Raw genomic sequence first — 27,962 nt, 5'->3', positions numbered from 1 at the left:
AAATGTAACAAAATGTACATCGTGTGGTTGAATTTGCTATCCATTATTTCACTGAGGCTACAGGTGAAGTGGAAAGGGTCCCAAAGACTAGACTCCAGCATGTCAATTCTTGGTATTAGTACCTAATGCTACATGGGCCACACCTCTTTGTTTAATGGGAACAGGTTTTCCTAGGAATAAAATGTCCATTCCGAGGCATATTCTCTTTCTCACTCGCTCTGGGGATGAAAAATGTGTCTGTGTGGAATAGCTGACAATGGACAGGAGGTTGATCTGTGTTAACAAATCAAGAAACGGGACCCTACATCATTCTAAGATAGAAATAATTGAGATGCGATGTCTTTATCAAATCTCAGGTCAGATGGGGAAAAAAAAACACGTTAGGTTGATTTATAAAATGTTTAGGTAAGGGGCGCCTGGTGGCTCAGTCAGTTGAGCATACAACTTCAGCTAACGTTGTGATCGCTCAGTTCATGAGTTCGAGCCTCATGTTGGGCTGTGTTGGCTGCTTGGAGCCTGGAGCCTGCTTCAGATTCTGTGTCTCTCTCTCTCTCTGCCCTCCCCCACTCACGCTCTGTCTCTGTCTCTCTCTCTCTCTCTAAAATAATTAACATTAAAAAAATTTTTAGGTAAATTTAACATAAAGCTGGAATGATAATTTATCAATGTAATCCCTGTTGGTTATCCTAAAAATTCTAAATAGCTGTTGCTTTTAATTCGATGCCTATAGCTTAGAAAGGAGTTAGATCACATTTTGGCCCATAAACTCAATGTATCTTTAATGATAGCTAGACTGATAGATACCACTTGTTTTTTTTTTCTCAGTCTGAGTTTACTAAACGGTAACAAATTTTTAATATATTCTCATAAATAACAAAGCAACCAATTAAATGGATGATAAAGCTAAATAATCACAACCTAAACTGCCTAAGCTCAAATGCAACTGCACAGTATCTCACAACTCAAAAATACTAATTCAAAACTGTCCTCTCTGGTTGACGGGATCATGGAAGATGAGCTCATTGAATCTCATTGAAGACTGAAAAGAAGTCTTCCTCTAGGGGAGCCACAAAAAAAACTTTTAGAGAGAAACTTTCTTTCTGCCTGTCAATCTGTTTTCTTTTTGCAGGGAGGGAAGAAACAAAGACCAGAGGAAAAGATTATGAAGGAAAGAGGCTTTTAACTGAGACTCTAAAATAAAAGTATCAATAGTTTTCGTTCTCCTGTGCTACTGAAACCAACAAATATGAACACCGGCAAGCAATGAGAATTTTTCAGGTTGGCTTAAACATGAAAACAAATTAGATATCAAGGCAGACTCTGAGATGACGATGGTTTGACTGTGTACTCTCAAGTGGTAAAGAAAAGTGTAAAGTGGGTATTGTACTCAGTGGGTAGTCCTTGAATCCTGACAAAGTGTAAGAACAGTTCGAGAACTGCAGACCAACAAGGACTTGAGTTATGTGGTTGCTATAACCACAGTTCATATGGAAGTGGAAGGCTCCTTCTTAATTTCTTCTTTTCAGTACATGTGTATTTTTAATTTTTATTTATTTCTTTTTATCTCAGAGAAAGCGAGAGCGCGTGAGCTGGGGAGAGAGACAGAGATGGGCAGGGGGAGACAGACGGAGAGACTCTTAAGCAGGATCCACACTCAGCGTGGATCCCACGACCCTGGGATCATGACCTGAGTCAAAATCAAGAGTCAGATGCTCAACTGACCGAGCCACCCAGGTGCCCCTAATTGAAAAGAAACAGTATAAATGAACATAGGTGTAATGACTTCACATATTTATAGTTTCTCGTAGTTTTATTTTGTGAAATTAATGAAAATAAATTCCCACAGAATTCCTACCCACCCACTCATCACCCCAAGGAATAAAAAGTCACTATAGGCCCTTTCTATCACTAAAAACTCTGTTACAATGAATCTCTCTTCGTGGTTTCTGGATCAGCACCATAATGTAATGTGGCTGAAATGACTGCTTTGGTCATCACTCAGGGGAGTATCAGAACACTTTCTTCTCTTATAAGGAATTAAATGTTTTGTCTTAAGAGGCTACCATTTGTACCAGTCAGAAATGAGCTAACAAGTATGATCAAAGAGCTTATCTGCGCAGACATTTCTATTACTTTGTAGAATTATTGGTACTGAGATTCCCAGTCCTTCCACAGACCATGTCATAAGTTATGTGCGCTACATAATGAAGACATTGCCCCTTGTAAATAACCTCTTGCATTAACGAACTTTATTTTTTACTTGAATTTGGCTGAGGGTTCTGGAGAAATAAATTTAACATGAAATAATCCTACTTAACACACCTTAGGTCCTCTATTTATTATCACCCTGATGACAGTGACTTCAGTAATTTCTGGCTTGGATTTAAATAGGCAGTTCTATGTAAGCCTTCTCCATTATGTCTTTGGGAAATAAGGTCTTCCCCCTCCGTTGAAACAGCCAATTATTACACACAGCAAAAGCTTCCTTTTTAAAAAAAAATTTTTTTTAGTGTTTATTTATTTTTGAGAGAGAGAGAACGCGCGGGCGTGAGCACACGCATGAGAGCGAGTGGGGGAGGGGCAGAGAGAGAGAGAGACAGACAGACAGACAGACAGACAAAATCTGAAACAGGCTCCAGGCTCTGAGCTGTCAGCACAGAGCCTGACGCGACGCTCGAACTCAGGATGGACAAGATCATGAGCTGAGCTGAAGTCTGACGCTTAACCGGCTGAGCCACCCAGGTGCCCCTGAACGCTTCTAATAAGACATATTCTAAACCAGGAACAAAGAAAATATCTAATCGTGAGATGATAATGACATTCCCCATTATTTCCCCCAAACCATCCCGTTTCTAAGTCTGCTCCTGTAAAAACAGAAATCAGTCGCAAAGAGAAGGGGTGAGGAGGAACAACACCCAGAGAAAAAGATTAAAAATTTCAAATGCCAAACTACTGGGTACAACTGTAACAAGTCGTGTGAGTTCAAGGGAACACGTGAAAGGTAGTCAGGGCAGTATTTACATAGCCAAAGTATTGTGAACGACTAGCCTGGTCATTAGTTTAACTTTCACGTCCGTCAAAGTAGGAGGCTGCCCCCCCAATTTCGACCCCCTCTGGCTCTTGGCTATTGGTTTCAGCATGTTAATAGGTACACCCTTGCCTCCTACCAGGGCAGTTTCTGGTTTAAATAGGCTTATCTCTCTCCTTAGCTAGTCCTGGAACTGTGCCTGAAGCTCAGTCTTGGTGGCTTTTTCTGGATGAGAAATCTCATTGCAAAGTGCCGTTAGCTTAGCGACTCCAATACCTCGTTTCAAAATTTAGTTTGACCTTCCCACTGCCTCCAGCACAGCAAAGTTAAGCAGTCAAAACTTAGTGTCTGGTTCCTTTGAACCTGCATTGTAAACATTGATACCAAAGTGCTGCTAAACCTAAAAACGTTTCCTCGCTCCTTGAGCTAAAATGAGACATGCAGGGTCTATCACCATCACCATCCCACACGGGGCTCCAAAAGGATCCCTTTCCCTTTCAACTGGTTGGTAGTGAGTTGGAGAAGCCCTCTCCAACTTTTCATGTCCTGGTTTTAATGTTACCAAGGTCAGGGAGCCCCTCGCTTTCAAGGCATCCACGCCAAGCTCGGAGAAACAAATGGGAAGCCAAGGGGCCAACGAGAGGTCGGGCCGGCGGCCTCTGACTCTCACCAACATCTGTGCGCTTCTGCCAGACCCTCCGGCCCTTGCGTTCTACTTGGGAGAGGTGTCATTACATAATCCCTGCTCCACGGACTCACTAGGGCTCGGGCTGTCCCACGTCTCACTGAGACACCACCCTCGAGGAGGTCGGCTGACTGCAGACCCTGCGGGTGGCACGCGTCCCCTCGCTCTGCGCTGCCCGCAGTCCCTCACTCAGCGCGGCGACCCCGACCCAGGCTCGCTCCCCTCTCCCACGTCCACTCGCGCGCTCCGAAGCCCGTCTCTGGGTCCTCCTCACACCCGCTGTCCCGGCCCCTCCCGGGGGTCTCTCCCGTCAGACCTGCTTTTGCAAGCCCTCTCGGGAGCTCCCTGAGACCCGCTGTCCCGGCCCCTCTCGGAGTCCCCTCCCTTCACACCCGAGGTCCCAAGCCCTCTTGGGGGCCCCTCCCCCCACCGGACCCGCTGTCCCAAGCAGTCTCGGGGTTCCCCTGAGACCCGCTGTCCCGGCCCCTCTAGGGGGTCCCTTCCATCAAACCTGCTTTTGTAAGCCCTCTCGGAGACGCCCCCCCCCCCCCCCAGGCCCCCTGTCCCAGCCCCTCCCGGGGGTCCCTCCCGTCAGACCTGCTGTCCCAAGTCCTCTCGGGAGCCCTCCCACCCCCCCGCCCCCAGACCCTCTGTCCCGACCCCTCTCGGGGGTCCCTCCCATCACACCCGCTGCCCCAAGCCCTCTCGGGGACCCCCCCCCCCCCCCAGCCCCGTCCCCAGCAGTCTCGGGGTTCCCCTGAGACCCGCTGTCCCGGCCCCTCTCGGAGTCCCCTCCCTTCACACCCGAGGTCCCAAGCCCTCTGGGGGACCCCCCCCTCCACTGGACCCGCTGTCCCAAGCCCTCTCGGGGTCCCCGCTGAGACCCGCGCTGCGCGCTCCTCTCCGAGTCCCCTCTCCCAGTCCCGACAAACCCGCTCCCGAACTCTCCTCGCTCGAGTCCTCCCGACCTTACTCCGCCCAGGGTCCCCTCACCTCGGCTCACTCTGTCACCGTCCCGCGCCCCGGTGCTCTCACCTCAGACCTGCTGTCACCACTCCCGGGCCCGGCGTCGCCACCGCCGCTTCCTCTCGCACACTTGTCCCCGAGTCGCTCTTCTGCCGCTCGTCCCCCGGAGGATCCCCGGGTCGCGCCGCTCAGTGCCGGGTACGGCCGCGCGGACCTCCGCCCGCGGTCTCGGGGTCTGGTCCCACTCTTGTCACGCAGGACCCCGCCGCCGTCGCCGCCGGGCGCCACACGGACCCTCCCGCGGCTGCCGCTGCTGCTGTCCGAGGTGCGGCTCCTGCCAGGGGTGGCCAATCGCACCCGACTGCGCAGAGCGCGCTCCGCCCCGCGGTCTCAGTCCGCCCGCCCCCTGCCCCCGACCACGCCCCCAGCTTGGCTCCGATAGGCTCTCTACTGACCTCCCCTGACCGCGGGGCCCAGGTCCCGGGCCGGATATAGGTACTTGATTGGAGGTGCCTGGGTGGCCGAGCGGTCGATGGCGCCTGAGGATTGGCGGAGCTGGCGGTGGGCGGGGCGGAGCGGGGCGGGGTTTCCTCAGACGCGGAAGACCTCGCAACTTCAGTTACCCTGCTGGCCCGCCTGGGGTGCGGTCAACCTTGTTTGTGCTGGCTGGGGTCAAAGTTCATGGCACTCCTCTGTGCCTTTGCTTTTCTTGGGAGTCTCCCAGAGGCCAAGGACCCCTGGGATTCCCAGGAACCACCAGGGAAGAGCCTTTGAGGAGGTCCTCTTTCTTCCATTATTGCTCAGCTTCCTAAGAAATTCTGCCATTGGTTAATATTAACATTTATTCACCCAGGACTTGTAAATAGTTCCTGGATTTAAATTGTTTTCATATCCTTGGCAAGGGAGTTGCCCTTATGTTGCGTTCGACAGACGTCAGTTTAAAGCTGTTGGGAAAAAAAAAATCTTTATACTGGATGTATACTGTGAGCAAGTAAGCATTCAATACTGATGGGGCCCATTTTGGGAGGTATAAGGACAAAACTTTAGAAATAATCAGTTTGTGGGTTTTGATAATCGTTTTGACTGTGGGAACAGGAACTGCGCGGTAGGCTTCAGCAAGCTTAGCATATTCGTTTTCAGGGCCACATGTTTTAATGATTCCGTGTGAACTAATGGTCAAAGTGCAACCTGTGGTAATCACAGACTCCTTTCACCTGCCGGGGGTAAAAGTGCATCGTGCTACTTGGAGCCGTTCTTTATATTTTTTGAAGCTGGATATGTTGATTAAATCGATACGGCTAACTGAAAACCGCTACCTTAACTCATAAACCCCAAAGTGTATGGACTTTGACAATTCAGCATTTTGTGAAGAAATTGTTTCATTTCAGGAACAATTTGATCCTAAGCATTGTCAGATGTATACAGGACTTTGTTCTCAGGAAACTCGCCAACATAACTCTTTTTTGACTTTCACTCCTGACAAAATTTGTGTTCTAAACACTGTACAGATTTTCCCTAGTGTTTTAAAATCATACTCCATTCCAATTACAATGCTCCCCTTTAAATTGGGATGCTGGGATATACAGAGAGGGCCTGTGGAAAGGAGGCTGGCAAGACTCCGTTTAAGATGAATTCTGAAGTAGGTGCCTCCTGATCAGTGTGACTGGCATTTTGGAAATGCCAAAAATGCATGGTGGTTCTGAGGGAACTTGATTTTTCAGGCCTAGAGAAACTGTCCAAAATTATTTAACTTATAAATGTTAGGTAAGACTAAAGTCATGAGAACTTTTTCTTCTCTTAAAGAGTATATGTTAAGAGCTCATCCTACCAATTCTACAGTTAGCAAAATGGATTGAAAAAATGGAGTGAGATTTCACTACCAGTGTTCAGTTGTGTCTATCAGTATAAAAAAAGAAATGCACGACCATTAGCAGATGTTATTTGCAATCAAGAAGATAGAAAACATAAGCAAGATAAATATTCCAGTGTCCTGAAACCAATTAGCAATGAAGTCAAATCTTTTTTTTCTTTTTTTTTGATTCATTATATCAGTGAACTCTAATTTCTAAAATGTTGGTGCTTTTTCTGGTCTATGATTATTGCTACTGATGGAAACCTAAGTTGCTCAATATAGTTGATTACAAATAATTTAGATGTGATCTAAAATAAAAATAGACTATGACTTCATCCTTTGGACAAGAGACAGTTCTAAAAACCTAGTTTAAATATAGATGGCGGATATATAGTGAGCCCTGAGAATGACTTTTATTTAGAAGGAGCTTCAGAAGATCTCTGAAGTCATGGAAAGACACTGCAACATTCTATTTTAGAAATTCTGGAGTTTTCTTGGGAGGAAAAATCTACAACAGAGCTAAGATTTTCATTAAGGTAGGAAATAAGAAGTGTCAAAATAAATAGGATGAGAATACATTTTTTTCACTTTGAGGACACTCTTTAGGGTCCCATTCAGAGATGAATTTGGTCACAAGGGAGCTGAGAATCAGGATATGGGATTCCATCCTGGGTTTTACATCTGCGTTCAACCTGACTACTTGTAAGTTACTTATTCTTTGGAGACTTGGGTGTAACATAAGGGGCAGGGTTACTTTGTACAAATAAACATCTCTGGGCCAGCTTCTTTAACCATTTTCCTGCTACCCACAACTAGACAAAGGACATCCTAAATTTGTTCATTAAGCAAAGCTTATAACACAGTATCTCCTACTCAGAAGGAATCACACCCATTAATTCAAGCAGGTATTCAGCTGTCTTTGTTTTCTAAGTTTCCACACATCATGTTCCTTACGTTAGCCTAATTAACTTCCTGCAGGCAAATGTTCCACTTGCTCAGTTGAGAATTGGTTAGCAAGTCAATGGACGGGGAAAAGAACCTTTTAAAAAATTAATATTCTAAGAAATTGAGGCAGCAGTAATGTACAGACATACCGTGCTTGGGTGTGCTCGTGTAAACAAGGCAGCCTGGACGCTGCCACTTTTTAGGCAAACGTTCTTTCCTCATCTGTAAAATCGGGAGAATACCTTATTGAGCATACCCACACAAACAGAAAGGACTCCTACAGACTGGGAAAACACCATTTTGCTGACCCCAGGATGGAATATCAGCATCCTTGTCTTTTAGTTCTCTTTTAATAAAGCTCCAATTAGGGGAAGAGCTAGGCGGGGAGGGGGGGGGCGGATGATCACGAAAATTCTAGATGTCAACGTTTCTCGACCTATAAATGGGATGGTTCACGTCGTTAACCTGTTTCAATTAAAGAGACCACCTCCACCTGACAAGAGGTTTCAACCCTTCTGTCTCTCAGGTCGCAGAGGACCCTCGCTTTAGGTTTGGCTCCTTGCGCCGCCTGGCGGCTACTTCTGGAAACAGAGCGCCTTCCAGCTTCGGGGTCCTGTCTGCGGCCAGGCCTGTCCAAGGATTTGCCTAATTCTAGAGAACTTGTCTCCGCCCCTCCCCACTACCCAGTGAGGATTTTAGGACGGCGATGAAAGGGCTGAGGTTAAGGCGAAGGGGGCAGCCCGTCCACCCCCTCAAGGATGATGGAGTCAGGCGGTTCTCGGACAGCTTGCGACCCGGAAGTCACCGCCGGCGCGAGGTCCCCGTTGCCGAGCGCGGGCGCGCGGGGCGGAGCTTGGCGGAGACGGGGAAGGGGTCGCCGCGGCTGCCGCTCTTCGAGTTGGCGGCTCCCTCGGGGGCCGGTAGGCGGGCGTCGAGTCGGCAGGGCGCGCGGCTGCGGTCCCCGGGTGACACGCTCAGCAGCGGCCAGTGGCGACATGAGTGCCGCGGGGCTGTTGGCTCCGGCTCCGGCCCCGGCTGGAGCGCCGCCGGCCCCAGAGTACTACCCGGAGGAGGACGAAGAGCTGGAGAGCGCCGAGGACGACGAGCGCAGCTGCCGGGGCCGAGAGTCCGACGAAGGTGCGTCCTCCGGCTGGCTCAGCAGCCCGCGGCGGGCGTGGGACCGCTGCGGGGGTGGGTGGGGTGCACGGGAGAGGGGCGGGGCGATCTCCGGGGCTGGGGGAGGTAAAGGGGCCGCCGGGAGGAAGTTCCCCCCACCTGCGCTGGGGTAGAGGCCGTGGTGGAGACCTCGTACCCTGACAGTTATGGGACCCCGGGCACTTGGGGAGCTGGTGTCAGAGCTGGAGGTCCATTTAAGACTCTGCTCCTCTCCTTCCGACCGCCTCTGGTGAGCCTCAAGTCTTTACTGGTGGGAATGAGGAAGACTTCCGTGGGGTACCTTGAGCTGCCCTGCGCATTTTAGTTCCCGAGAGACCACAGCAAAGCCCAGTTGGGCTTCCAGGTTCCCAAGTTGCTCCCTCCGACGCTCCACCCTCGGGGAAACGCTTTAGCCAGCCCTCCTTTGGGTCGCGCAGTGCAGGTTGAGAGTCCAGTTTGCTTAAAAGAACGGGACCTGGAATCCGCCGGATCTTAGGTGTAAATTTGGCTCACGGAACCCAGCTTTGTAACCTAAAAGGACTGACTTAAGCTTTCCGCCTCAGTTTCTCCAGCTGTAACGGGGCTTCCTATTGTAGGTGTGAGGATTAAAGGAAATCTGTGCATAAAGTACTTGGCCTGGTACTCGGTGGGCGTTTTCATCACTGGGGACGCAGGCACAGGTGTAAGTGGGGATTTGCTTGATGGTGCCCAGGTGGTGGTGTGTTTTCAGTTCCACGCTCTTTTGCATTATCATTACTGCTTCTCAGAGCCTTGCTTTTCAAACGGGGCTTTGCGCTTCGGTAAGTGTGAGGAAGACTGGTTTGGAGGGAATTGAGGAAGGACGTCCTGGAGGAGAAAGGGGAACAAAAGAAAAAGGACAAGGGAGAAAAAAGAGACCGTCGTATGGGTGGAATATTCTGGCACCAAACAGGGCTGTGGAGCAAAAGGTTGAACCAGCTGTCTGGAATGAGGAATGTGTTTTATTCATCTCACTGTGCCACATGCCAACTACAGTGGCTGGCATATGACAGGAATTCCGTGAAGGTCTCTTGACTGAAAGAGTGGAGAATGCTTTGTGGAGAGTTGGATGGGCAGCGGCCTTAAAAAAGGCAGCGACATGTGCGGGTAATACAGTTGAAGCAACTAATTGCGTTTGCTTAAACTACATTTGAAGAAGGGCCTTAAGGAGAGATTTTGAATGTGAACCACTTGTAACTGCTGCTAAGGCCCACAAGGGGGAGCAGTGAACCCAGAATTGATTTTCCCCCTCAAATAGGACTGTTGAAATTATTTAGACAGTTCACTATTTACTTATTCTAAGAACAGTGTTTAATATGTTCTGAAGCAGTTTCTGTTGTTTATCTTGTCTCCTTTCTTTTCCCTTTAGCTGTGACTTTGAAACTAGTTCAGTTCTTAGAGTTGAGTTGGTTGGTTTGTGTTCTCTTTTGTATATATGTGATGTGAAATGTGTTACAGGGCTCACACCAGGCATAGACCAGAAGAGTGTGTACTTACTAGGTTGGAGTACTGAGCAAGGCCTGGCTGCCTGTAGTTTTCCCATCTGACACATCTCCTTTTCCTGGCCTGCCAGTGTGGCTTCTGCAGAAGTAGCAGACTTGACCGTGACCGCCAACATCCGATGCACCCTGTTCTCTGGTTGCACTTCGCATAAAGGCAGCTCTTTGCGTAAATCCGGCCATGTATACGTTGGAAATGGTATTTTCTTTCCTGAAGTAACTAATATTTTCCACTGATGGTTTCTTGCAGGCCTGCATCCATTTTATAGAAGTTTAAGTGTTACTGTGTCAGGTGATGCCAACTTTATGAACTGATTTTAACAAGCTTTTCTTCCTTGGTTTTACTTAGACACTGAGGACGCTAGTGAAACTGACCTGGCAAAGCATGATGAAGAAGACTATGTAGAAATGAAGGAACAGTGAGTATGGATCTTTTATTTCTTGTTTGGAATACAGAACTGACCAGGAAATCTTTATAGTGATGTTGCGTATGGTTTTGACCATAGAGATTCCAAAGACTGTGTGTATGTGTGTGCACATGTGCGTGTTCAATTTCCCCCTTTAAATTTGTTATATTTAATCAGTCCTCCTGTTAAAAGAATCTTTTGCGGGTTGGAAGAATCTTGGGGATGGGCCATGTAGCAGGAGAGAATGTTTTCTACGTCTTCATTTTTTTTCGTTTAAAAAAATTTTTGTTTTTGAGGGTAGGGGGAGGAGCAGAGAGAGAGGGAGACACAGAATCCGAAGCAGGCTCCAGGGTCTGAGCTGTCGGCACAGAGCCCGATGTGGGGCTTGAACCCACGAACCGTGAGATCATGGCTTGAGCTGAAGTTGGATGCTTAACCGACTGAGCCACCCAGGCTCCCCTTTTTGTTTTTTTTAAATGTGAAAACCATAACTCAGCATCAAGGGTGTGTCCTGTTTATTCCACCTAGAGCTGAAGGTGTGCTGGGTGCCGGGAGAGCATGGCCCCTGACTCCTGCTCCAGTGCTCTTTCCACTTGTCCCACATCCACACTCAAGCCTTCTCTAAATGTGCCCTGAGAAACTGAAAACACTCGTTTTAATGTAAACACAGATGGAAGACTGTATAAAATATATCCCATAAGTATTTGTTGAATGTATTTTGAGGATCTTGATTTGACTTTAGATTCTTAATCTTTAAACCAGATGATCCACATTCTTTTTTTTTTATAGGTCCTATTTGCAAATGGTTCGTGACCATCATCTGGATTCTGTTACCCTTTTCACGCTTTGGAACCCAAAGGGGTAGCTCAGCTAAATTCCACCCACCCATGCTGAATAAAGAAGGATTACTTTTTTTTTTTTTATTGTTTGTTTATTTTGAGAGACCACGTGGGCTGTGCTTGCTTTTTATTTTTATTCTTTCCAGGCTTTTTACCGATTTATTTTGAATCATTTTCACCTTAAACCATTTCAGTCAGTTTAGTGTACCTTTTCCCGAATCTGCATTTATTTTGCTTTTCAGTCTGTTAATATTCCCTTTCAAAGATGGATTCAGAACTCAGAGGCATTGTTAACTGCACTCTGCGGTGGAAAATTTAGTATGCTGGGCTCCAAATACTTACTGCGTGCAGTTTACGCATTTGTTTCCTCTCCTGTACTCACCATATTTAAGCATTCTTTTGAGACCATATTTTAATTCAGTGTGCCCCTTAATATTGGATATAGGGGGTGCCTGGGTGGCTCAGTCAGTTTAGCGTCCGACTTCAGCTCAGGTCCTGATCTTACAGTTTGTGAGTTTGAGCCCCACGTCAGGGTCACTGCTGTCAACTTGGAGCCTGCTTTGCATCCCCTACCCCCCACTCCGTCCCTTTCTTTCTGGCTCATGCTCTCTCTCGAAAATGAACATTTGGAATATATTGGATTCACAAACATTTTTGATTAAAATTTAATGCCTTGTATGATTCAAGGTGAGACTTGAGAGTGCATCAGAATTCTCCTGGATCTTTTGATCAGCTCTCCTGTGGAATTCCTAGATTGTGTTTCACTCTTCCCCCAACCTATACAAATAGTGGGGTTGTATTTACAGCCCTCACTTGAGCAATCAAAAAGCTAGTGTGCTGCTTCTCTTGGACAGTTCATGTTGCAAATCTTATTTTTGTCAGTGTCAAAGTGGGGGTGTTTTTCAGATAGAAGCAAAAATATTGTTAAAATATGATTTACTTGTGGAATCCACCATTCAAACAGACTTGGCGGAGTGAATAATTGCCTATAATCCATTCGGTGTGAGGGGCAAAAATAGCACACTAGGCTGTTGGTGTGTGTTATGTGTTCTTATCCAGCTGGGGCTGCAAACAAATCCTACATTTTAACTTTGTTATTGAATTACTATTATTTCTCTGATCCTGGAAGGTAGTGCTTTTAAAAATGACAGGAAGGTTTATTAACTTGGTGTTTGTACCAGCTATGTTATCTACGTAGAAAAACATGCCAAAGGCATAACCTGACTCGTTTGGAACTTAGAATGTAATTGTAGAGTTGATATAAAGGCTGTGTTTAGGCCTCTGCTGCATTTGTGTGTGTATTTATACCTCTAAATCCACAAGAAAATGGCATCACACTTTTCAATTTCTCTTTATAACTTCTTGCCTATTTATTGTTTATTAAAATTTGTGGGTCTTCATGTTTGTGGGTTTCAGACTGATTCTCTAAAGGTGGGATAGAGAACACAGGAAACTACAACACTGAGTTAGGATTCCAGAACACAGAATCCTTGTCCTTTTCTGATCCCTTTAGCTGCTGGTACGTTTTAAACCAACTGGCAGACTCCAGTTTTCTCTGTTCACTAAAGGACGTTTATGACATTCCCATAACAATCCAGGTAATTCCTGTATGTAGATTATTTTGGAATTCGATATTAATGTTTTTCAGTGTGGCTTTTTTTTTTAACAGGATGTATCAGGATAAACTGGCTTCTCTCAAGAGACAGTTGCAACAACTTCAGGAAGGTTGGTGTGTTTAACCCTTCACTTCTAAGTATGCTTTAGTATTGCAAACCTTTGAAATCTTTCACTCTTCTGTGGGAGTGATTTAAAATTTGGTCTGCCTGATTTTAGCTGTCTGGTATGCATTTTGCTTGCTTCTGTCAGTAAAGCAGTAATTTTCACCTTTTCAAAATCTCAGACCCTTTGGAAGAGCATGAACTGAAAAACACTGTGCGCCTAAAGCTAGACATTTTTGGGAGAGACGTTGTTACCAAAGAATACGTGAAATGGTATAGTTCTTTCTAAACTAATTGCTGGCGAACTGTGGGTTATCCCTACTGTGTGTGTTTTCTCTTGTTTGCTTGGTAAATTAGAAGTGGATTGTATCTTGTGCTGTTTCTTGCTAAAGAGTTCAGCATCAGGTTAAGAGCATAGGCTCTCAAGTGCCATCACGGGTTTGAATCCCAGCTTCGCTGCTTTCTGGAAATTTGACCTTAGGCATGCCACTTTCTCTTGTTTAAATTTGTTTTCCAGTCTTCAAAATGCAGAAGGTCCAAGTAGATGAGATTACCCATGAAGGATGGCTAGCACCATGGGGACAGTGGGTTTCTTGTGGGGCAAGAAATATATTCTCCTCTAGCAAGGCTATAAGGCATACCTGGCATGGTTGAGTGAGGGATTTTGAAAAAGATGCCATTAACATACCCTGCAAATATGTCATGATCGGGAAAATATTTTCCATGATAATAGTGACCCGTGTAATTGGCTGCTTTAGGGAAAAGCAATGACACGAGTAGATATTTGGTGAAAATCTATACCCAAGCTATCCAGAATTGTCACTGGCCATGTGTGGCTATTTAAATTTAATGAACTGAAATTAATAATTCTGTTCCTCAGTTGTGCCAGCTACATTCCAAGTGCTCAATAGCTACATATGACTAGTGGCTACCATATTAGACAGTGCAACATAGGATGTTTCCACCATTGTAGGGAAAGTTCTACTGGATGGTCTCTACTGAAAGTTCTAGGCCTTACTGAAGAAGAATGAGCTTTTTTTCAGGAAAGGGAAGCCCATTGACTCAAACTGGCAGCAGGTGATCAGAATCATTTCAATCCTGCACCTTTTGACTTCCTCTCACTTGCTAGAGAGTCTTAATCCACTAGGTGGGGTGATTTCTGTTGTTGGCCTTGGTTGAGAACCAGAGCAGTTAGCTCTGTTTGCCTCTGCCTTTCCTTGGTTTGTGTTTTACTTTGAAGTTATTAAAACAGTCACTGCGGGTACTATAAGATAATTTTAGGAACTGAAATGTAAAACAGATTGATCTTCAAAGTAACGTTTTATTTTGTACATCTTAAAATCAGGTACGTTACAGGAATATCAGAAGAGGATGAAAAAACTAGATCAGCAGTACAAAGAGAGGATTCGAAACGCAGGTGAGGCTCTGTCTTAGGTGGAAGTAAATCATCTTTAAGTGTTCCTCCTTTTGCTGATTATCAGTGTAATGTCATGAGAGCTGCTGTCCAGCATGCATCTCAGATAATCCTTGGGTATGGTGGAGGGGTTGGGGAAGAGAGACTCCAGAGGTGCAGTTGGGTAAAGCTGGGACATCTTTTTTCCAGTGGCCAACGAACAGCCTGTAGTTAAGCTTATTAGTGTTGGCTCCTTGCGGTCGGTTATACTCCCTGGAACCCCCAGCTGGCTCCTTGAAGTCAGTTATGCTCCCTGGCGCCCCCAGGTTAAGCAGTCTTACACGTTCTGTCTCACGTCTGCTTGGCTGGCTGAATGTACCGTGAGAGGAGCTGACATGGGAAAGAATTGTAGCTTGTTTCACTCTTGTTTGAAGTTTGCTTCTTTTGGCATTCCCTCCTCTGGGAGGAAGGGGTGTCCTCTGTTTTTTTTCCCCTTGAGTGTTACAAGCATTTACGGGAAGAGTACACCTTGGTTCGTTATAGTACACGGTACGTGTGTTCGTTAAGTAAGAATTTGTGGAGCACCTGCTACATTCAAGCTCTGAGCAGAAAAGTAGTGGAACACCTTGTCCTTGACTTTAGGAAATGTGCTATTTCGTTGACAAAAGACGTCCAAACATGGGTAAGTTAAGGAACATTCTGAGGTCAATAAAGAACCATGCAAAAAGTAAGATGTGATGATCGTTGAAAGTGTGTAAACACAGATTCCTGGTCCTATAGGAAATGTTTTGTAAGCATTCAATTTCGAGCGCCCACGTAGTGCCTGTTCCTGCTCGGGGGTCTGGGGGGACCTAATGCTGGGTCTGCAGATGCTGTCTGGGTGCTGCTCCTCAGGCTGCTGTCTTCTTGCTTTCTGTTCCATTGTCTTTCCGGCTTTCTGTTGGTGGAACTTTTCCCTCTCTCCAGGGAGTAGATGTCCCACGTACACCCAACAGCAGAGAGGTAGCGGAGGGGTGCAAGGGGCGCGGGGAAAATGGAAGGACAGCCATTAGCCTTCTGTGCGCCCACATCCGCCTGCCTGCCCCTGTGGTTGTCCCCACTGCACTCTGACTTCTTGAGACATCTCCTTGGGACATCTTTGAGATCCTCAGCCCTCTTCCCGGTGTTCCACGTTAGGGAAAGGAGGTGAGGCATGAGGCCCTAGGTTTAGGTCTTCCTCTTTGCACTTTAGGTCTTGAGCTTTTAAGCAGATAATTTGCTCTTGGAGCCCCAATTTCCCCATCTGTAGGGGGGATACGAATACCTCATGGAATTGGTTTAAGATACAAGTAAGGAAAAGAAATGGATGTGAGCCACTTTTCTGAAGCTAGAACTGCAGCATGAGTATTGAGCTGTTTTCCTTAATTCCACGTTCAATCCTATCCTCGTGTGTCCTTTCAGAAACCTCTCTCTCCCCTGCCCCTGGGTACACATGCAGAAGAGCTCCCAGATCAGTCATAGCTTGAGCCTTAAAGAGCACATTCTGTGCAGAGATAATCCACCTGCTCTAGTTGTGTTGGCGCATGGCTGTTTTAACTAAAACAACCATCACCGACCCCGAAAGCTGATTGCCAGTTTGACGTGGTTCGGGTGCGATTTCTGAGAAGGGCACAGACTTGCCGTGTCAGGTTGTTTGTGCATCTAAAGCTGTTGGGGCCAGCACTTTGGGCTGTGTGTGCTTGGGCTCACGTGCTCGGTGATCCCAGGACCAAAGTGATCAGGGCTTCTGGAGAAGTTAGAAAATAATGAGTGGCTCATCTCTTTCCTTGTTGAAATTTTCTTTTGGTTTTTTTTTTTTTTACATTTTAAGTAGGCTCCACACTCAGCGTAGGGCTTGAACTCATGACTCTGAGATTGAGTGGTGTGTTTCACTGACTGAGCCAGCCAGGCACCCCTCTTCATTTAAACTTCCTATTCAATATCTATTGAGGTCTGAATTGTTAATCTGGAGTCCTGAAACTCCAGATTCTAGGAAATTATGTGTGGATGTGTGTATATGCTTTTTTATGGGCAAGTGGGTCCATAGGATTCATCATGTTCGCGAAGGAGACCGTGGTAAAATATGAACAGCACCCCCTGGCGTTGTTGGTTCACTGGCAGTCTTTGTGACCTATGCAGCAGCTCCACTGTCATCCAGAAAAGATTAGGTGCCATGGACCTGTTTTGTTTAAAGGGCTGGCTTTTTCAAGGGCCTTCTGATGTAGTGGGGGGGGGGGGTGGCTGCTGGTAAACAGTTGCTAATGGCCCGGCACATAGTGGGTGGTGAGTAAGCTGTCGAATACTCTTGGGTGGAGACTCGTAGGTGCCTGAGGAGGGTGGGGTTGGTAAGTGAGGTGGAGCTGCCTGTGCAGAGGTCTCATTAGGTCTGGAGCTTGGAAGTGCAGCAGAGACCCGCAGGGTGTTGCTGTGGAGGCACAACCACACACACAGGCATGGTGACCCGTGAAGAAAGCCCCGGAAGGGCTCAGAACCTCTGCCCTGACTTCTCGGGGGAATATCCTTCCTTGCCATGCAGAGCACCTCACACGTGCTTTAAAAACGTCAGTGTTGATTCTGCTTCTGGAGAAACGGCATTGTTCCTTCCTGCCCCATCCTGCCCTGTGGGGTACCTGCCCTGTGTAGGTACCCTGTTGGAGGGTACCTACCGAGTGAAAGAAGGGGTAACTTTCAGTTTTATTTTGCCAGGGGAGTTTGGTTCCCACTGCTTGTTTTTGCCCTTGGGGAGAACTGCCAGAAGTGATTTTGTTCAGGGCCAGATTATAACTAGAGAGTTTCTGCATCCTTCCCCTTCACGTCGATCAACACTTTACTGATGGAAACAGTTGCTCTGTGTAACGGTGCTTTCAGAAAGCAATTACTGCTTCTAAATGAATCCTACCATCACTGTCTGGAAAGGTGACACAGCCTAGCGAATCTAATTGCATGTTTTCTCTCTTTCAGAACTCTTCCTCCAGCTGGAAGTAAGTACCTTGGATCTTCTGGGTTTGCAGGCCCTCTCTGAGACTGGAATCTTGCTCTCCCAATCTGGAGAACCTTTCCTTCTGTTACCGAGTGGATAGTTGAGAAGCCCCCAGCTGCAAGCTTTCATCACAGCTGAGTTTGACTAGAGGACATTTTGGGTCTCCATTTAGAAATTCCCATCTGTTCGTTTATAGGTCAGGCAGCTTCTGCTTATCACAGGGGATGAGGGGGTACTCATCCCCCACTGCTTTCTCGTTGACTTTCACCTGACGTTAAAGCCATGCGGGAGTATGTCTAAGTTACAACGGTCTAATAATTTGTTATGTTGCTCCTTGACACAGCCCAGTCTCTGAAGTGGCTCAGGGGCTGTTTTACAGCGGAACCCCTCTAGGTCAGTAGGAAAGGCAGATTGAACATTTTTTCTTTCCTTCAGCAGACATCTGAGTGTTGGTTCTTTGTGAAGCACAGCGCTGTGGTACAGAGCTGAGAGCCTGCATCTTGGATGCTGATGTGTTCCTGGGGTGGCTAGTGTGTATGTGTGGGGGGAGTCCTGACTTTGAGAGCCACACGTGGCTCTGATAACAGAGCCACGTTATCAGAAACCATTTTACTACTGAGGTCAGTGGAACACATAGTCTGCAGGATGATGTGACCCACAGCCATAGCCCACCATAAGCTCCCTTGTTCTTCACTTAATGTGATGGCGAGACTTAAAAAATGAACACTTTTAAATTTAGTATTATTTCGGTGTTTGAGTGCTTGAGGATTCAGATACCTAAAAAATGATATGATGACCTAGTTGATTTTATCTTGGTATAAATGTCAACAAATCAAGTAACTCGTGTCATTTTGACTGCGCAATTAATTTTGAACATAGATGTTTTATCCAGAATGTACTTTTTTCCTTAGAAATTAAGGCTTTAAAAGAATTTATCTGTGAGAATCTGGACGTTTTACTTTAAGCTGCAAGCCATGCGATATAAGATGTGAAAGAGAAGAGGGGCGCCTGGGTGGCTCAGTCGGTTAAGCGTCTGACTTCGGCTCAGGTCATGATCTCACGGTCTGTGAGTTCGAGCCCCGCGTCGGGCTCTGGGCTGACAGCTCGGAGCCTGGAGCCTGTTTCCGATGCTGTGTCTCCCTCTCTCTCTGACCCTCCCCCGTTCATGCTCTGTGTCTCTCTGTCTCAAAAATAAAAAAAAAAAAAAAAAAAAAGATGTGAAAGAAAGAAAAGAACCGAGTAGTCAGTGAGGTATGCTCGTAGGCCAGAGTTGTATGGTTCGACTTCATGCATTTGTTGGAGAACTTGCAGGTGTCCCGCTCCTGCCTGTGCAGGCGGGTGCAGCTGAGCCTGTGTTTCCTGGGGAGGTGTTTACTGGGCTCCCGCGTCCAGAGCTGGAGCCCGAACTTGTGTTTCTCTTTTGCTCAGACCGAACAGGTGGAAAGAAACTACATCAAAGAAAAGAAGGCCGCGGTGAAAGAATTTGAAGACAAGAAGGTGGAGCTGAAAGAGAACTTGATTGCTGAGCTGGAAGAGAAGAAGAAAATGATCGAAAACGAAAAGCTAACGATGGAGCTGACTGGAGGTACGAAGGCACCACAGGGCGGGGGTGAGGGGGGGGGGTTGTGCAGTCACTCTCTTGCCTTCCCTCAGCTCCTCATCCAGGCAGAGTGAGCTGAAAGGAGGGTGGGCTTTGACAGGACGGCTCAGACTTCTAGCTCTGTCTCATACTGGCTGTGTGATTTTGGCCACCGAGCATCTCTGAGCCTATTTCCCTCTCTCTGAAATGGGGCTGATCAGACCTTGTGTCACAGGATTGTGGTTGGAAACGTGAGTGCCTGGCACAGTGGCCTGCGTGTGTAACAGGCATTCAGTAAGTGGTAGTCCTTTAGTAGTGACTGCAGCTTCTGGTGTGTGCTTTATTTAATTCCTGGGTCAGCCGCACATCTAGTTTATGTTCACGAATTACTTACGCAGCTCTGTGGTGGTGGGAATCTGTTTTTTTAGTTCACCTTAATGACAGGAGAGGCACTGTCTTCCTTCGACCTGGATAGGAGAACAAAGGCATTTGGCTGTATCATCTGTGCTCTTAGATCCCTTCCCCAGGTGTTACTGTGAATGTTTCAGAAAGAGTTGGTACAAAGTTGGCAGGAGTAGCCAAAGTGAACTAGTTTCCTGTAGAGGTAGTGAAGGTACCTTAGACCCTGAGCCAATCCCTCCCTTGCCTTCTAGGCTTTAGTAATCTGCATACGGGAAGTCTGCAGTTGTAGGCAAGCGGAAGGGAGAAGCAGCGGGGGCTGTTGTGCTGTCGCTGTATGTATACCGAGGAATCTTAGAATATGGGGCGGGAATTGACTTGAACTAGATATTTTGGACCTTGGCAGAATTTCTGTCAGCAAATACTGCAGGACAAGTCAGTGGTGAGTTCGTCACCTGGATGGGTAAGAGGCATGCCTTCTGCACACCCCCAAATTTAACTCTTGCCATGTAAGAAGGTGCTGGGGCTCCGGCATGTCTGACGTTAGTAGGGGTCTATAAGAAATGCGTTGTTTTCATGTTAAGTCCTTGGGGCAGAGTTTAGAAGTAACTGTTAAGAAGTAGTATATCTCTTTCTGTATTTCTGGTGCTGTGACCCAGTGGGGCCCTTCGACTGACATAAATTTCTGGCCCCAACCCCATGATACACCCACGAGAATGTGGTGTGTCTGAAGTGAGGGTCTCGTTCTTCAAAAATCTCTCCTCTGGTACATTTCCTTATGGAAAGACTCGGCGGAAGGAATTATGTCCTTGAAGGCCTCTGGAAGTGTCTCAAATGTTTTTTCGGTAAGAATGCGTGCTAAAATAGCATCTTCAGACAGTACCATCTTGTTCTTGTGGACATGCTTTGTTGATTAGACTGCCAGCCCTGTGCTGCCGTGTTCGATACCAGTCTGTCTGTTTTCTGACCTGTGTACCATTTTCTTTGACGGTGGCCGTTTCTGGCATTGATGCCTCATCGCTCTCTGCTAGAGCCACCAGATGTTCGGGAGTCTTCATTAGGCTAGTGGGAAATATCGTCAGTTTATAGCTGCTCCCTTTCCATCTGCAGGGAAGGATATCATCACCTTACCTGTGATTTGGCATCCTGATTATTGACAAGCAGTAGACATTGTTTGGCCAGGCCGTTTCGCAGTCAGAATCTTAACTGGGACAGGAGGTGTCCCCAGTGACTTGAGGCTGAGCCTGCCAGGGTAGAAAAGACAAATAAATGTGGGGAAGTCATTTGTAACGCAGTAAAATAGATTGCACAAGTGCTTAAAGCTAGCCATGGGCATTAAAGCTACTGATGTCCTTCCTCAAGCCGTTTGGTACCCTTGGTATGGAAAAGCTCTGCCAAGGTAATGATAGAGCGTCGGAAGAAAAGGCAGTGGAGCTAGAAGGATAATTAGTGTTCCCACAGATGGTGCCGCTATGGTGCTGGATGAAAGGCCTGATCTCACTCCTCTCATTGAGTGACTCATTTCACCTTTGTGGATTGATGCCCAGTATCAGCATTGGCTGGCTCTGCCTGGAAAAGATAGTTCTTTAAAATCTCCTCTTGTGGTCCAACGTGAAGCTCTCTCGAAAAACAAGGCTGGAATGAGAGGCCGATGGGAAGCTTGGACCGAATAACCTGTTGGGAACGGGGAGAGCCAGTGACCTGCTCTGCCTGAACAGGCCTGAAAGCTTTGCAGTCTCTGTGGGGGTTAGTGGGAGGTTCTCCACTGCCCATGCTGCTCTTGAAGAACTTAGGACAGCAGGCTGGGCGGGCAGAAAGATGTGCTATCGGTAAGGAAACCGGGATAACCGAGGATCAGCGCTCCTCCAGCTTGGCTGTGTGCGTGGGTCACCTGGGGGTCTTGATAGGTGCAGCTGCTGCTTCAGGTGTGGTGGGGGAGCCTGCGATCCTGTATTTGTAACCACCTCCCAGGGGCTGCTAATGCTGTTGGCTGGACCACACTTTTTGAGTAATGAGGACGTGGGTGGGGTTACCGGAGTGTGAGTTTTCTCTGCAGTTGAGGCCAAGGTTGTGAGTAACCCAGATAATCAGTGAGAATTTAATGAGCTTTAAAATGTGGGGCGCTCGATCGTTTTTCATCCATTTGTCCACTTCCTGTCTTGAGGATAGCCGCCTTTTCTCCTTTCTCTTAACAGCCTATCTCCTTGGTCTCAACAGCCACCACCCGCCACTTCATTTTTTTTTTGTAATTTTTGCCTTGCCGGGGGCATGTTCCAACCCTCAGGTCCCTGTGGATGCTACTCGTGACCCCATTATGCCTGGGAGTTTCCTTTAGAAGATAACTGGATTTGTAGGTGGAGCGTACGAGTTAAATTTTTTTATAATAAAATTATAATATTAAGATATGCTAAAGTACTGTCTCCTGAGTACTTACGTCGAGCCAGGTATTACATAAAAACACTGGAATTCCTCATTAGGCTGACAGATGTGGATGAATCCTGGCCCTCTCCTGAACTTGGTTCTCTGGTGGGGTTTTCTCATTTAAGAAGGCGATGGGAGAACCTGCGTTCAGGAAGGAGAATGGGAGGTTTGGTGCGAAGGTCGGATGATATAACGCCTATAGGAGGTGCTTCAGAGCGTGGCTGGGGGCTGCACACAGAGCCAGCACTTAGGGATTGGGAACTTGTAGCAGTTTTCAGTTCCTGCATCTCCCTTCGGTGGACTTGGCGGAGCAGCCTCAGAGGGACGGAGACACTTGCTCAAAGCTCCCCAGTGGGATAGTGCTTACGCCACAACTCGTCTTAACCACCACATTGTCCCAACTTCCTACCATGGAAATACCGTGGATTCACGCGGTGCTGAGTGATTCGTACAGTGAGGCTAATACTGGTCCTCAAGGAGCTTGTATTCTGGTAGTGACAAGACTGACACAGCTCCTTTGTCCTGCCCAGAGTAAGGCGGTGTCCAGAGAGTAGGCTTCTAAATGAAGGTAAATGTTTGTCAGGCTTGTTTTTAGGGATTGTAAAACCTTGCAAGGGTATGTACATGTGGTTGTACTGATGCGGGCGTGGTTTCAACCACGAGGAACAGATGCCAGTGAGCAGGGAACCTTGGAAGCCCAGGCAAGGAGATGAGGCCTCACACAAATATCTGGGCAGGGAGAATGCCGGAGGTGACCTGGATTTGGGGTGGAGCGGGCTCGGTGCCAAGAAGCTCTTTGCTGGCATTGCCTTTGTGGGATCCAGGTGTTTTCAGTGGTTGAGGGTGCAGAGGACGGCTTGATTGGTTCACTCTTGTAATACCATCCCTGTGCTCCTGACAGCTTTGGCCTAAGGGGGATGGGGCCCTTCACCCTTCATTCCTACCCTGATTGGTTGGTCACCGAAGACCAACCTTGATTCTTCTCTCACCTTCTCTTCCTGCCCCCATCTCCTTGATTTGTGATGTTGATGAGCTGGCCAGCCCCTTAGAGAGGGGCCAGGATATGCTGGACTTTGCTCTGGGCCTCTAGGTTTGCCCTATGTTGCACTGCCCCTTGGTTTGTAGCCAGTCTGTTACAGTGGTTACCCTGCAGTGGCTTGTTTTTCTGCCACTTAATGTTCTTTTTCTTAAGGATACTCCTTTGAGTCACTTCAGCTGTGGCTAAACAAGTATGGTTTTGTTTTTATTTATTTTATTTTTTATTTTATTTTTTAATTTTTTGTTAACGTTTATTTATTTTTGAGACAGAGAGAGACAGAGCATGAACAGGGGAGGGGCAGAGAGAGAGGGAGACACAGAATCAGAAGCAGGCTCCAGGCTCTGAGCCATCAGCCCAGAGCCTGACGTGGGGCTCGAACTCACAGACCGTGAGATCGTGACCTGAGCTGAAGTCGGACGCTCAACTGACTGAGCCACCCAGGCGCCCCTGTTTTTAAAGTTAAAGTATGTTCCAGTGAAGCTTTTGCTGCATTCATGGGCTGTAGGCAAGTGAGCTGTTGGAGTGAATGATGAGGCCTGGAGAAGTAAGGAACCCAAGGCCAGTGGGGAAGTGGTAATTCTATGGTAATTGCCGGTGATTAATGTTATCAGGAATATCTCTCCATGGGGACTGGTGCTGCAAAGGCTCTGCCCAGCACTGATTCAGCCTAAGCTCCCGCTTCTTAGCCAGCATACGTGGTGCTACTTGGAGAGTGTCTGTGTCTGTCAGATACGGCCATTCCTGGTCTCCTTGCTGGTGGGTAGAGCAGGAGGAGTTATGCTGTTAAATGTCATATGTACAAGGTGGTTTGGAGAGGAGCTGCGTACCTGGTCTCAGCCCTTGTCCAGTGTTTCTGCCTCCTGTACTCTCCTGCCTCGGTGTGTTTGGTATTCAGTTAGATCACAGATAGTATTGCCATGGAAGCAAACCTATGAAGGCTCCTGGGTGTTCTGAGAGGCTTTCTGATTTAAGCCAGGTAGAGTAGTGTTGGGCTCGTCTGAGAGGAAGACTGATTTCCTGCTCAACCGCCTTCTCCAGGGCTGCCAGGCTCCAACGTCTGAGTGTCACTTCCGGAAGTCTGACTTTTATGGTGTCCCCACATTGAGCCCCTTGGGCCTCTTACTGGCCAAACTCACAGGAGACTGCTGTTACAAACTCAGTACGCCAGCCTGTTGCTTCTCGTCAGAAGTGGAACTTCTAGGTGGATTCAGACCTGGGTCAGTCAGATATCCTTTCTTTCCCTCTGTGAAAAATCTACCTCAGAAGGCTGGAGCGACATGAGTGGAGTCCATAACGTAGCTTCGGAACTACAGCGCGTGGTACTTACGTGTTGATCTTCTCCACGAGTCACGTGGCCAGGCCTGCTCCCTGCTCACTCTCCTGGCTGGTGGTGGGGATGGGCTACTACATCTTGGAGACTTTTTCGGAGCACCTTCCTTCTGCTGAAGCAGTCTTTTGGATGAAAATTGATGAGGTTATTGTGGTGGCTAGGCTAATAAAATGGATTGATTTTCGCTATTTCATAAGAAGAATTTGATTATATTTTCTGATTTGTGAGTGATGCAGTTATGATTTTCTGAGCCTATTGGCCCTGATTAGACCGGGTTATTCCCACATTCTCTCGGCTGTGCCTTGACTGGCTCATTTCCATCATGTGTGGCCCACCCTCCCCATGCCTTAGACTCGGCAGCCCAGAGGGCAGCGCACGGTCAGCCATTGTCTTTGGTGGACCATTCATTGGTGTTCATGTGCTAGGTACTCTTTCTCTAGTGTTCTTTGGGTTGGGCGAGCTCCCTTCACACCTTGATTTTTGAATTAGGTGTGAATGTTGCACAGCCTCACAGCTGACATTGGTTGTCTTCAAGCGTGTAACTTCTATTTCATTCAGCTGTTTGTACCTTGACTTAAAAAAATTTTTTTAATGTTTGTTTATTTTTGAGAGGGAGAGAGAGTGCAAGCAGGGGAGGGGCAGAGAGAGAGACACACACACAGAATCTGAAGCAGGCTCTAGGCTCTGAGCTGTCAGCACAGAGTCCGATGTGGGGCTGAAACTCACGAACTGTGAGATCATGACTTGAGCTAAAGTCGGATGCTTAACCAGCTGAGCTACCCAGGTGCCCCTGATTTTTTTAAAAAGATTTTTTGTACAGTGCTTTCCTGGCTGCAGATGGCGTAGTAAAAACTAGCATTGATTGAGCTCTCGTGACGCCGGGCACCATGTTTAGGGCTTTACTCGTATGTCACGTAACCCTCGCAGCATCCTGTGAGGGAAGTATTACTGATAATTCCATTTTATAGATGAAGTAACTTGACACAGGATTTACGTAGCCCACCTGAGGTCCCACAGCCGCGACAGGGATTCACATGCACCAGCCAGTAAGTAACTGGAGGAGTGCACCCTCTCGGTAGAGGGGGAGCCGTTTCCAGTAGAGAGGACTCCCCTCCCCGCTGTCTCCTGGGGCGGGTGTGTGAATCCTCCTTCCTTTTACCCCCCACTCCACGCACACCTGTACACACACTTATCAGGACTGCACTTCCCCTTCATTTATAGGGGCGAGAAGTCAGCGTTGCCCGTTTCCCTTCTTAAGAGCAACATGCAGAAATATCTTTTGGCTTTGTGCTCGCGACTATTAACTAGGCAGCTCCTGCACGTTGCCACAGTGGAAGAGGTATGCTTGAATTCCTTGCCACAGTGGAAGGGCTGGCTACACTTGAATTCCGTGAGGCTGTCCGTCTGCCGTGCTGAGGGGATGCGTGGTCGTGGATGAATGGTTTCCTCATGTCGTCGTCGTTGTGCAGGAAACTCTGTGACACCCCTGCCACAACTATGGCTTAGGTGCTGGGGTGGAATTCAGGTGTCTCTGGGGAAAACGTGCCATACGGTGTGGCACTTGGTAGCAGAGGTTTGTCCAGAGGTTTGCTCTGGTTGTTTGGAAGGCGGTGTGACTCTGGAAGATCATGTAATGGGGAACGTGGCGCTGGCTCTCAAGGGGTGTCGTGCAGGAGTTTGCCGGGCTGAAAAGAGGGGGCCAGGCAGAGAGGACAGCGTGCAAAGGCTTGAAGGTATAGTAAGGCGTGTGCCCTTGGGTGACAGATGAGCTAAAAGCTCTCACATGGTGTATGTGCGAAGGAAGGAGAAGGGGCAAGACCAGAAAGTGACGCGGGCTTTTTTCCATAGAAAGTGGCAAGCCATAGAAGCATTGAATAAGAAAGGGGATGTGTTGTAGAAGGATCTGATGTGTGTCTTAGGGAAATTGCTCTGACGGAGATAAGAATAGGGTGAGGGAATGGAGTTGAGAAGTGGTTTAATGGCAGAACTGCCCACGACCTGGTGAATATGATGCTTGGGTGAGGGAAGATAAGTCACAATGACAGAGTCTGTCCTGACCAAGAGGGATGGACAGATGTGATGTCCCCAAGACTCGGGAGAGGAGGCAGCCATGGGAGGTGAGACAAAAAGTGAGAGTGGATGGTGTTGCCAGGCATAGGTTGCCATTCAGAAGGGTGGGGAAGCTGGTATTGGTGACAGAGGCTCACTGGGACACAGGTTGAGAACTGACTGGACTCTAGAGGTCACTAGCAGAAAGGAGCCCAAGGAGGCAGGTCAGGTGAGGGGAGATCTGGGTGGTGATGGCAAGGGGAGGAGAGATTTTAAGGTAAGGAGAGTCAACAGCAGTGTCAGACTGCAGAGAAAAGTCCAGAAGAATGAAAAAGGCCTTTATTATGAGCCTTCATTAGATCATTCTTGATAGTTAAGTAGCTAGAAAACGTTACAGAATAAAATGAAACTGAAGAGTCTAAGTTTGTACATGAAGATGTCCTATAAAGATGTTGGTGCTGAGACCAGTGACCTTTCACAGAGCCTTGTGCACGCATGTGCTTCAGTTTCCCTCCCTCCGTGGGCACTGCAAGAATTAGTTGACCGGGATGACCCGAAGGTTCCTTCTGATCCCAAGAGCTACCACTCCGTGGCTTCTTAATTTGAGGGAAGAGGAGGAAAATTCTAGTTTTTGGGGTGCTGGAGAGATGCCTGCAGTGACTCCACAGGTAGACCGCAGGGTGGGGCTGCATTTCGGTGGGGGGCGGGGCAGCGTGCACTTAGGCCATCCAGTCTGAGTCTTCAGGATAGCCCTCCTCTGAAGTCTGAAATGGATGTCTGGCTTGGGCCATGTCCGGATGTCCCCAGTAAAACAGTTCTGATTGGGTGGCTCTGGGGCAGATATTTGTACAGTACAGCAATTCTTACTGACTTCAAGTGGTAGTCGGATAGATTTACCCATTCAATTCTTGCCACAGATTCTATGGAAGTGAAACCCATCATGACCAGAAAGTTGCGGAGGCGACCAAATGATCCTGTCCCCATCCCAGACAAGAGGAGAAAACCTGCTCCTGATATCCATTTGCATCAAGCCTTAATTTTTTATCAAGCTGTTTTTCTTTAGACTGAATCTTTTGCTTATCTGTTTGTTAGAATATATATGGCCACTGTCTTACAGAAATTGTTGTGATTGGCAAGCGTGTGTATTTACCCATGAGCTAGGGAATGGCCGTTTTACTGTTGAGTCCTTAGTTGCTGCTGCTTCCAGTGGGAGGGGTTTATAGATAGCAGTTTTTGGAAAGGCACTTGGTGTTGGGAGTTCAGCCTGGTGTTAACACTTGGAGATTCAGGGCGACCTCAGATTACACGTGCCTTAATTTTTCTACCTGTAAAACAAGGACAGTGATACCTATCTTTTGTACCTCTGTTATCTACATCCTGAAACCAGTGCAATGCAAATTGTTAAAGTGAATGAGATTTCAGTCTCATAAAAAAGCCCTTTAGTCATAAAAATGGGAGTGGGAAGAGGGCACGCACGGCAAAGTTCTTTCTGTTTCTTTGTTCTTGGAGAGGATAAGTGGCCATTTGCACAGAATGATTCAGTTGTTTGCCACCAAGAAAGGGTTTTGACTTCAGGTACCTTTGTCTTCACAACCAAGGGTTTAAGTTACGTGGGAAGGACAAGCCCACGCATGTGTGTGTG

The 27,962-nt window shown here is 47.4% G+C and overlaps 2 protein-coding genes across 7 annotated transcripts in view; one reads left to right on the top strand and one right to left on the bottom strand.

Moving 5' to 3' along the window:
- TAOK3 (TAO kinase 3) overlaps positions 1–5,015 on the bottom strand; it is a 180,670-nt gene extending 175,655 nt beyond the window's left edge. The window contains exon 1 of the mRNA XM_040443748.1: positions 4,749–5,015. The gene's annotated coding sequence lies outside the window, so the exon portion shown is untranslated. The remainder of the gene's footprint in view (positions 1–4,748) is intronic.
- A 3,298-nt stretch (positions 5,016–8,313) lies between these two features.
- The window catches only part of SUDS3 (SIN3A corepressor complex component SDS3), a 148,728-nt gene continuing 129,079 nt past the window's right edge, over positions 8,314–27,962 (top strand). For 4 of the 6 annotated variants that reach the window (XM_040443757.1, XM_040443755.1, XM_040443754.1 and 1 more), the window contains exons 1-7: positions 8,315–8,613; positions 10,498–10,567; positions 13,064–13,119; positions 14,458–14,529; positions 17,485–17,504; positions 18,932–19,088; positions 27,238–27,333. In XM_040443757.1, coding sequence (XP_040299691.1) covers positions 8,472–8,613; positions 10,498–10,567; positions 13,064–13,119; positions 14,458–14,529; positions 17,485–17,504; positions 18,932–19,088; positions 27,238–27,333 — 613 coding nt within the window. In that variant the 5' untranslated portion in view covers positions 8,315–8,471. Of the gene's footprint in view, positions 8,614–8,787; positions 8,882–10,497; positions 10,568–13,063; positions 13,120–14,457; positions 14,530–17,484; positions 17,505–18,931; positions 19,089–27,237; positions 27,334–27,962 lie in introns of those variants that run through there. The other 2 variants (XM_040443753.1, XM_040443758.1) reach the window with 2 other exon arrangements.

This window comes from Herpailurus yagouaroundi, unplaced genomic scaffold (assembly GCF_014898765.1).
Source record: "Herpailurus yagouaroundi ecotype Mexico unplaced genomic scaffold, PumYag 191, whole genome shotgun sequence".
Lineage (NCBI taxonomy): Eukaryota > Metazoa > Chordata > Mammalia > Carnivora > Felidae > Herpailurus > Herpailurus yagouaroundi.
Note: the sequence above shows the minus strand (reverse complement) of the source record. Positions and strands in the feature narration are given on the sequence as shown.